This window comes from Sinocyclocheilus grahami, unplaced genomic scaffold, assembly GCF_001515645.1.
Source record: "Sinocyclocheilus grahami isolate Dianchi unplaced genomic scaffold, SAMN03320097.WGS_v1.1 scaffold98.1, whole genome shotgun sequence".
Classification (NCBI taxonomy): Eukaryota; Metazoa; Chordata; class Actinopteri; order Cypriniformes; family Cyprinidae; genus Sinocyclocheilus; species Sinocyclocheilus grahami.
Window position 1 is genome coordinate 833,447 of NW_015505277.1, and position 11,242 is coordinate 844,688.

General features: G+C 38.4%; 1 protein-coding gene across 2 annotated transcripts in view; it reads left to right on the forward strand.

Annotated features, from left to right (window-relative positions):
• The window catches only part of LOC107588021 (probable G-protein coupled receptor 158), a 113,657-nt gene extending 102,627 nt beyond the window's left edge, over positions 1 to 11,030 (forward strand). Inside the window, exons 7-12 of one of the 2 annotated variants that reach the window (XM_016276003.1) lie at positions 1,255 to 1,493; positions 3,344 to 3,482; positions 5,970 to 6,075; positions 6,169 to 6,315; positions 6,466 to 6,549; positions 6,971 to 11,030. In XM_016276003.1, coding sequence (XP_016131489.1) covers positions 1,255 to 1,493; positions 3,344 to 3,482; positions 5,970 to 6,075; positions 6,169 to 6,315; positions 6,466 to 6,549; positions 6,971 to 8,911 — 2,656 coding nt within the window. In that variant the 3' untranslated portion in view covers positions 8,912 to 11,030. The remainder of the gene's footprint in view (positions 1 to 1,254; positions 1,494 to 3,343; positions 3,483 to 5,969; positions 6,076 to 6,168; positions 6,316 to 6,465; positions 6,550 to 6,970) is intronic. The other variant, XM_016276004.1, reaches the window with a different exon arrangement.
• Positions 11,031 to 11,242: the final 212 nt, after the last annotated feature.

Genomic DNA, 11,242 nt, shown 5'->3' on the forward strand with positions numbered 1-11,242 from the left:
AGGCATGACGAAGCAGATATCGTCCTCTTTTGGAAGGTCAAACAAAGTAGTTTCGCTTTCACAACGAATCGCACAGCGCCTTCACGACATGGCGGCGGCAACAACAATACTACAGCGAGAATAAAAGTTACGCCTTCTATCTTTGCGTAAACATTTGGGTGGCGTTATGCAACTCTTCCCACATAGTGATGTAGAGATGTGGGGGCGTGTTAGAACGAGCCGTTTTAGGGAGGTGTGGCTGACTCTTAACTTTTATAAAGAATATCTCTTTGGATTTGAGACTTTAGTCTTTGCAACTTTACAGATCTTCTTTATGCACCAAGAGCTTGTAACACTCCAAAGAGAAAGAAAAAAATTTAATCACATCATATGACCCCTTTAATAAAGACTTTAGATGCTAAAAAGAAGGTCAGCATAGAGTGGCTCTCTAATGCACTTTTCTTACTCTTATACAGACTTAATTTCCTGTGTGACCTTGCAGCATTAGCCTCTCCTGATTTAGCTGCTGTGAAACCCTTTTAAGCACAGTTAAAGTTTATATTATCCCTAATTTCCAATTAAGGTAAGCATCCTATAAAATGTCAGAGCTGTATGTTTTAATCAACTAGTTCATCAGGGGTAAAGTACGTTTTAAAAAGATTCACTACATTTTTAAGCTACATGCCAAAATGCCTGCTTAAAATCGTTGTGAGAAAACAAATAACAGGAGGTACCTAGACCAAAATGGACAGAACATGCACAGAAGAAAATGTGGGCTAGATGGGATGATATATGCTGGAAATGCCAAAAGACTTAATGGCTTTTGTAATTAGGCAACAGAAATGAATGACTTCTGTTCGGATCTGGACAGAAATGGGATGATGCTTCACTAGGGTGAAAATTAGCACATTGCTTAGACAATTTTTTTAATAGACGCTCATTAAAGTGGTATAGATGACACTATATCAATGTGACACAAAGACAAACGGTGATAATGAGAAGACTGTACGCTATGGCCATTTATAATTTTGTTTGATGAGACAGACTTTGAAATCAAAAACTGGTCCACATCCAAAGAGAAGAATGTATATATTATTATGTCGAAAGAAATCAAAATTGGCCTTTGATTTCTTAATGCACATTCAAGTGTAATTCTTCGGTTCTATTAAAACTTTAACAAAATATTCTAATATCGACACTTTTCCAGATCCAATCCCATGTCATTTCCAATATGGAAGTGATAATGATACAATGGTTGTTGTCATTGTTTTCCAGGGTTCTCAAAGTGTTCCTGTCACGTACAGCCCAACGGATCCCATACATGACCAGCTGGAGAGTGATACGTCTTCTGTGTGTCATCCTGCTGATTGTGTTATGGTTCGCAATAGCCTGGACCACCGCTGTTTGTCAGAATCCAAACAGACATCTCGCTCTCATCAGTGTGGGCTTCACCACTGATGGGCTACAGTTCAGCATGTGTCTGCTGGACCGCTGGGACTACATGATAGCTGTGGGTGAGTGAATCTGTTACCTAAGAGTTTCCTGTATAAGTATTTGGCATTTTAATGAGCACAGGCTGGTATTTAGCAGAATGATCCCGCTGCGCTTTTCCATGTAATGAAAGTGAATGTATATTGCAATAGCACAAGAGCACCGTAAATGTAGTCCATATATTCACATTTTTTTTTCAAAAAGAAGTGCACTTAAATGAAAAAAAATACTATAACTACTTTTAACAATATTGTTATCAGTATTACATTTAGTTAGTATATTTTAAATGCACTAAATTGCAACATTACAATGTGTAATTACAAATATATTTAAATACATGACATACATTTTTGAATAGAAATGATATTAAAGTACATTTTTGTTTACCATAAATGCTTGTCAGTACATTTAGCAGTAAACTTGAACCATAATTTAAAGACAATAGAAGTAATTTTGAAAATACATGTAAAGATCCTACTTAAATGGGTCAAAAAAAAAAACACTCAAGTTCAGCTAATTGCATTTGCATTTAATAAAAATGTAAACTACAATATGTTTTAATTGAATTGCAATTGACATTCAGTAAGTACATTATTTCCATAATAAGTCATATTTTTTAAAAGTATGCTAAAAAGTGTGTACTTTTTCATGCAGGACAGCTATTTTATGTTGCTATTCAGTGAATTTCTGTAAGTCTTTAATACGCCTTTTCATGACAAAATTGGAAAAATTGCTAAAATGTATTATTTTTATGTATTTTTTTAAATAAAATAGTGCTTAATTTGTCAGTAAGGGAGGACAAACTTGAATCTGTTCTTGTTCCAAACAGCTAAGATATTGAGTCCTGACAATGTTTTTAAAAAAAGAGTAAGTGAAACAGTTTACATTTTGCTATGATACATATTTTAAATATCAATATTCTACATTCTACATGCAAAAGTAGTTATTTTGCATTGTGTTCAAATGCCCAAACAAATAATGAATTAAGCAAGATTATACTAGTACATTACTACCTTTTTCATTATTGTTGTCATTATTATTATCGTATTTGTATGGAGTAGGTATTGTAAATAGAAGGCAAAGTCAAAAGCATTGCATTATGGGATACAATATTCCATACAGTGCACTCTGCTGTGAATACTACTCAATTTGACAAATGTCATATGTCATTGAGGTATGCTTTGCATACAAAATAAAATTAACAAATTACACACTATCTGCATAGTGTACATATTCTTTACTGCATGCATTGTAAGTGTAGAGTATGCTAATCTAAACATAACAAGCGCGGTAGACCAATACAGGTCATCATGTTCGTAATACAAGCCAAGAAAGTGATGAATCAAGGATGCCTTGGCACTAATTGCAGACACATAGCGAATCTCACAGGAAGCATCAGTCGGGCTGTGACGAATTGAATTCAGCACAAATGTTTATCCTGATGTCTTATCCTCGAGCATGGCAGATTGGAAAGTGCCCAATCTAACACCTGAACCAGTAAGCGTCACATTGATGATGACAGATTTTCACTGGGGAACACATGTTTATTGATGTCAGGCCAGCTGACTGGCTGGCATTGTATAGGATGTGCCAATAGGGGATGGGGAACTATAAAACTTTGGACTGCCTTCCACAGCTTCATTTGCAATTGTCTGTCAAGAGGCGTCCAGAGAATACAAGCAATCTAGATGGCGTTTATTGCGTTTATTGAATGTCTTTTTTCTCTATCATTCTAGTATTTTCAATCTAGCGCTATATTGGTTTGTAACAGGAAGGTTTTGACAGCTACATCATTCTCGGGTTGATCTGGGAACTGGTAGGTCCCAGGTACTAGTCAGTTGGGTATTAACTCTATACTACCTCTCTCAAACAGCTGAGTTCCTGTTCCTCCTGTGGGGTGTGTATCTGTGCTATGCGGTGAGGACCGTCCCCTCAGCTTTTCATGAGCCACGCTACATGGCCATCGCAGTGCACAATGAGCTCATCCTCTCTGCCATATTCCACATTTTAAGGTTAGTGACCGCCACCAAGGACTTTCTCCTTCTTCTCAATCTTCTTAATTTTAAGCCCCACCCACATTAAAAGATACAAATAACTTGCAACAGATACAGTTATCGTCGCCCTAATAATAACTCACTGGTCGCTCTTTTCCATGCAATTACAATGAAAGAATCAAAAGGATACAGTGACTTGTGCTCTTTATTCCAAGTCATGTGGTTTATGTGAAGAACAGATCTAAATATAGGTTGCTATTCTTTAAAAATCTTCCTCTTTAATTGAATGTTAACCACTATGGGTCTTAAGATCATTGGGTCTTAAGAACCATCAATCTGTTTCATTAAATGGAAAATCCTCAGAGGAATCATTTCAATAATTCAGAGGTTAGGATTTCTTCAAGCTTTGATGAAATTGTATTCGTTCATTTGCTTTGAGATCCTTTAATAATCAGAACTAATTTGGATACTTGGCAAAATACACTCTTCTCTCTTCACCTGTTGCAATATTTCACTAAAGTGATACACTAGCTTACTGGTTTGAAAAGCTTTTTTCTCATTTATTCAGTCACACTATTTTAAGGTCCAATTCTCACCACTGACAAACCATAAATTTTTGCCTCAATTGCTTCTTATTAATAGTTAGTAAGGTAGTTGTTAAGTTTAGGTATTGGGTAGGATTAGGGATGGAGAATATGGTGAATCAGAATATGTGCTTTATAAGTACTAATAAACAGCCAACATGTTAATAACAGACTTGCTAATAAACAACTAGTTTAGTAAGAATAGTAAGAATTGGTCCCTATGCTATAGTGTTAGCATTTATTCTTATCGATTTTGCCATTTCTGGCACACTTTTGACAGAAACCAAAGATTTGACATCATTTGAATATTCATTCTGATTGGTCAGTTTACTATTGAAATTTTTGATTAAGCTATCTGCTCTTGCATTGGGCAGTGGTTTAACCCCCCTGTGCTATTTGAACAATTTATCGCTTTTTAGTTCTTATGTTAATTTTAAATGCATTTTTGAGGAAGCTCAGCTTCCCCTGCCCGATGGACTGACACTGCCTTCTAAAGAGTCGGTTTAGGGTTGTGGAGCTTATGAATAACTTCAGCAGTAATGAGGCACTCATTCAGACAGGGACTTGAACTCTTACACAAGATAAAGGCAGTTGACTTCAAAGACAGGGCATGTGATTTTTAGAAGTGCTGCATCGCTTGCTGCTCTCTCCACTGTTTCTACAGTAATTAATCACAGTACAGAGCCATGGGATAGTGTTACTTAACTATCTGTATTTTGGTGTAACAGCACCCATGTCCTTTTATCATAAACAGTAATTAATGCATTGTGGCAGCCAGTGTTTTCAGCATACACAGGTCCTTTCTAGCTTACCTCAGGAATTTCAGAAAGTGATGTAACAACAATATGAGGAAACCTTATTTTCTGCATTCAAATAGACATGTCCACGCTATTCCATGCAGCAGTTCATGTCATCTCAGAGGGGCCGTCGATTTCCAACCAGATTAAAATAGCTGGAAGCAACAGAGCTGCAAACCTCACTGCAAACATGGTGAAGGTTAACACAGTCTCCCAGCAGGTCAGCACAGATAAACCTGAAGAAAGAAAAAAAATATATATATATGACCAAGCACAGATAAACACAGTATAAATCTTAAAATAAACCTGCTGAATTGGAGCTGTGCACATGCTCTAACATCACTGTGTGACTGCAGGTTCGATAATAGCTTGTATCATTTGCAAATGCCATTCTACCTTCACTCCCTAGCTCTGGAGATCAGGAATCAGTATATTGTGTACACAAATCCAGGCACCTGGCTCAATGTTCAGTTTAGCCTCTTAAATCACTCACTTAGTAGGTTTCCTGTTTTTGTAGTTGCAATAGGTGACCATATAAACATGCAATGGTTTTATTTTGTTCAGTCTAACACCAAAAAAAGTAAAAAGTGTAGATGATTGTTCATTTGGATTCTGTAAATCCACCCATAGGTTCAAGCTATGAATGAATAGGTTCTTAGAATGAGTGCAATGATTAATTAATCTGCATTGTGTAGAGTGTAAAAGTGTGATAAAAGCATGCTGTAGATACTACCAAGGTTTATGGGGGAGAAAAGTGAGCAAAACATGTCGCATTGGATGCTGCTTCAAAGCTGGGAAAAGTTGTAACATTACTATATTACCCACTTTGACGATACCATATATTGAAAGATATATCAATATGTTTATTAAATTTTATATGCATTCATATAAAGTAAGTTCAATTATTGAAGAATTTGGCTGTGTAAATAAGCATTTTTGAATACGACCTGAGCCACACATAATGCACACATACCAGATAGCTATATTGTATTGTACTGTATTATTTTAGAAGTACGCAAAATTGTAAAATATAGAAACTGCAATGGTTTTTATTTTGTTCATCCTATCGCCAAAAAAGTAAAAAGTGTAGATGATTATTAATTTTTCTGTAAATCCATCCACAGGTTCACTCTTGCCCCTGAACTGCACCCGGACTGGATGTTGATGCTATTCTTTGCTCATACACACTTGACAGTGACTGTCACTTTGGCGTTACTGCTTGTGCCAAAGGTAAACCCACCAATCCTCTTTTATCCTCTGAATCATTTGTTGGCTAAACTCAAAGTTTACAGAATCTCTTAAACACTCATGTCTTTCCCACAGTTCTTGTTTGCGGGTACACATCTAAGGGATGACATTGCTACAGAGGCCTATGAAGATGAATTGGACATGGGCCGGTCTGGGTCATACCTGAATAGCAGCATCACGTCCGCCTGGAGTGAGCACAGTCTGGACCCAGAGGATATTCGGGTAGGTGCCCTGATTTCTTTCAGGCTTTCTTTTCCCCTTGACTCTGTCCTCCCTTAGTAATTAACTGAAATTTCATAATCTGCAAATATCTCTTGACCCCTTGTCCTATAACTGACAAACATACTGAGCCATGGCAGTTTTTTATTGCAGACACCAGAGGAAATGGGCCAGCTAAGTTCTATTAATGGCTGTGGCGTAAGGTCTTGCGACAGTCTTTGGGAAAAACGTACCAACGTGAGCAGAGGTTTTCGTTTGTTTGTTAGAGCTGAAGAAGTCTCTCACCAAAGACTCAAATTGTGTTCATAGAAAGGGCATTTTGCTAATGGGATAAAGTTCTGCTCTTGGTATAATTGCCGTTGATGACACAGCTGTATGAAAATATGTTTTGATGTTCTTCAGAGGCTCTTTCAGACCTAACAATAAAACAAGAAATTTTCGTATTTGACACCGTCCCAGACTGTCCTGTCTCTAATTAGTGTAAAACAGCATGTTGGTTTGGTCTAACGTCTTTGAGGCACTGTCTGTAGTTGCATATAATGACTAGTTCTGCATGCTTTCTGTGCAATAGAGCGTCTGCTTCACTGTAACTAGAATCATTTCATTTTTATGCTTCTACAATCATAGTTAATGGCCCATTTTGTCTTCAAATCCACAGGAAGAGCTGAAGAAACTCTACTCCCAGCTGGAGATTTATAAGAGGAAAAAGATGCTGGCCAACAATCCTCACCTGCAGAAGAAGCGCAGCTCCAAAAAGGGCCTAGGTCGCTCCCTCATGCGCCGCATCACTGAGATTCCAGAGACAATGGGCCGGCAGTGTAGCCGTGAGGACAAGGACCTGGGTGAACATGGGAGTAACCGCAACAGCATCTGTGTCCTAAGAAAGAACCCTTTTGAACCCACACACTCTGTTAAGCCTGCCAAAGAGGAATCCTTGAAGAGCAAAGTTTTCTCCCTTAAAAAGTCCCACAGCAGTTATGACCATGTTCGGGACCACAGTGAGGATTCCAGCAGTTCAGTAACTGACAATATGGAAGTCACAAACACAGAAGACTCCCTTCTCGAAACCCTAATGGGCAAGAAGCTTGTCAAAAAGTCCTCCGAGAAGATTGATGCAGCCAGTGAGTCAACAGAGTCCGTTCCCCTGGTGTGTAAGTCAGCCAGCGCTCACAACCTGACAGCTGATAAGAAACCTATTCACCCTAGAACATCCATGCTGCAGAAATCTCTAAGCGTCATTGCCAGTGCCAAAGAGAAAACACTTGGTCTAACAGGAAAGGCCCAAGCAGCGGAGGATCCAACAAAGAAAGCCAATCAAAAGAACAAGGATGCCAAGACCCCAGCTGAAGCTGAAGAAAAGGAGGGTTATCCAAAGATGATTGTCAGTCAGTCAGTGGAGTACAAGCAGACAGCTGCCAAAGCTGGTATAATGAAGCCACAGATGAGCGGAAGCCAGCCCTCAATTTGCTCAGAAACAGCCAAGGGGAAAGACCTGTATGACCTCTCAGAGGTGTGCCCTTGGGAAGTGGAGGACGTGCCGACTCCCTCCGAAAACAAGGTCCAGAAACATGTGTCTATTGCCCCCGAGCAGACCACCGCAGTCCACGGAAGTAGCAACAAGGCGACAAAGTCGCAACAGCAAAAGCAGAAAGCCACAGAGCAATCACCCTCCGTGGTCAGACGTCCAACCCAAAAAGCTGCTGATAGAGCAGACATATGTCCGTGGGAGGAAGGAAATGAGGACCATGGTCAGGCAGTGGGGCCAAAACCTCACTCCAGTAGTAAGCCTGCCATGTCCAAACCCCAGGCATCTGGAGAGGTTGCCAAGGTTCTCAAAGCTGAGGTCTGTCCATGGGACTTTAAGGAAGTGTCGAGCAAGCCAAAGGACTCGGGTTGCTCCCCTGATCAGAGCAGACCACGAAAGGACACTACGCCAACTGAGATCAAAGGGAAAATAAGCTCCTCGTCTACTGAAGTCAAGGACAAGGGTACAACGCCCACCGAGGGTAAAGCAAAGAGCGTTTTCTCCGAGCCTACTAAATCCCAAGGCAGCACACTACAGCCACCCTTTAAAGCAGAAGTGTGTCCATGGGAGGTTGAGACTGTGTCAGGTCCTGTCTCTGAAAAAAAACCTTGTTCTTCTCAGGTTTCTAAAACAAAGGAGACATGTGCTATAAAGAAGGAAACTTCTCCTGTCAGAATATCAGAGATGGAAAGAGAGAACGCAAAGGGTCCTGATGAAGACAAAATTAAATCAAATGCAAAAGACAAGTTAACCTCTGGAAAAACGAAAGATAGTCCTATCAGCCAGCCTAAACTGGCTGAGGTTTGTCCATGGGATGCTGATAGTAGTCACGAAATTGTCTCAATGGAAAAACAAAAAAGCCCAAATGTTGCATTAGCAAAAATTAAGCAAGCAGAGGTATGCCCTTGGGATTTTGAAGATGCGGCAACTAGTAAAGAAGTCAACCAGAGCACCAGTTCACCCACTGGCAAACAGAAAAGTTCGAATTCCAAAGGCAGAGTTACTAGTGGTGTTAAAACGTCAGATGTCTGCCCTTGGGACTTTGATGACCAAGGATCAACAAAAAAAGCATGACACTTTACCTGAGTGAACCATTAGTTAGTCCTCATTATATGTGCTTTTTCTTTCATAAATACACCATGAAATAAAAACTTTAATAGCATTTATGGTGATTTGGAAAAGAAAATCAACATGTCGCACAAGCTGCCTTTCTCTTCAACCTTTTGTTTTCCCTTTGTGTTTTTTGGAATAAAAGGAAGAAAACCCTGAAAAAAAACACACACAAAAACAAAAATGCAACAACTCACCAGGCATTCCAGATTTTAAAGTATTGGTTGAACCTTTAAATAGAAATGGTAGTTTACAATTATGCAACTCTTTATGTGCAATGTAAACAAGATGCCTATGCTCACCACATGTATCCTCATTAACATTTGAGCTCTCAGAACAGCTGCATCTGTAGCCTCTCCTTGACTATGGCTTCCACAAAAGATTGTACAAGTTATTGTTACATAGGAAGGTGTGGACCATGCATGAAGTGTCATGGAGTAAGCCTGATCCATTTCCTTGTTTTCGTTTGTTTCACACATTATCATCTGGTTTGAATAAAAATTAATATTTGCCAAAGATAGAGGTAAAATCCAATAAATCTAAGAACTCAAACCTCAACAGCATAATAGAGACACAGCATTTGTACAGTGAGCCGAATTCATGCGACTGCTAGAAAATTAGCCTGTAGCACTTTAGTAAAGAACACGCTTAGAGAGACAGATGCAAACTGGACAGAACTCCATTCATATTTACCCTTGTTTGTTGTTTGGCCTTGCTGTTTTATGCCGTTCTGCGATCATATGTGCACATCTGCAACATTTTTTAGTTATCTTGACTAGAAAAAAAAGCTAGAAAAAATTAAACATTTCCAATGCTTCCAAATGTGCTAATATATTATCCTGAATGTGCCTATTTAAATAGTCCTGTACCAGTCTTACTTTGTATTGGGAGATGTGAAACCTTTGTCATAGCCCATGTTACAAATACTTATTGAAACACTTGATGAAAATCAGCATCTTATTTTTGAAAATAAATGATGTTTAGTTTATATATTAGTAATGTTGCAAAATTGTAAATGCTTTTTGAATGGGGTACGCTATGAAAAAAAAAAAGTCCACTACTCAGTTCATGGGACCATAGATATTGTTTCTCTCAGCGTAGGGCACAATCATGCCTCTGATGTCTTTCCTTTTTGTTTTTTACAATTAGAATACTCATGAATATGAAATCAAATTCCAGTCTATCTCATATCAAATTCTAACACAAGCCTCAATTTCTTTAATATGTATTACATCAGTTTACAAATAAAGTCTTGCTCTTACCGTATTGATTTATTTTTTTGGGAAAATGTATCGATTTCTTAGAAGAACATTCTAAAAACATCCCCAGTGATTGCTGATGTGAATTCAACAATGTATCTAAATTACTGTTGGAATGTTAACATATCTTGTATGCCTTTTCAGCACATGGTCATTGGTAATCTGTAATGATGTCAAGGTAATGGTGTCACAACACATGAGGCATGAACTGTTGTACAGGTTGATGCCTAGTTATGAAATGTTCGTATAAATGTCGACATATTGCGATTGCAAACTATTTTGACCCAATCTTACAGTAGCTAAATGGTTTTTAAATGTATTGACAGATTCTTGTGTTTTGTATGTGCACAATATGAATTAGCAAGAATACAGAAAAAATGGTTATGCCATGTAAATATGTTATAGCTACCAAAGAGGTTAAAAAATTTACCTAAATATTTAATTCTTGGCATTTGTTTGAAATCAGATAATGTAACACTCCCGTTTCTCCACAGTGGGGTAAATTTATCAATGACCTCTTATCACAATTTAACTTATAAAACTAAAATTATCTTTCCATGCTAATATTTACATAGGTAGGTCATTCCTGTTCTGCAGTACTTTTTTTTCTTTCTTTCACCGGACTTTCAGAAATATGCTCTGGTAATGGCGGGTTCAGACTACACAATATTTTTGTCGGTCACGATAGTCACAGTGTCAGATTACACGATTTTTACTCCTAAAATCTTGTCGTGTCGTGGACAAGAAACATGTAATACAGGCAGACAGGAGTACTGTTGACACAGCTCCACGAACCTTTCCTCCATTTCATAATTCCACCTAGCAGCACCATCATCTCTCTATCGTTTCGTCCATTTTTTTAAACATGTGTATGAAAGAGCTTCTGTGCTGCTATTGGTCAACGTCACCAATGTGACAGAACTCGTCGTGGATGACGGAAAAAAAATTAAACATGCTAGTCTTTCTGTCGTGATGTCGTGAAGCATCGCAGACGCGGAATCGGTTGTCGTCCACTATGACACACTACACGAGCTGA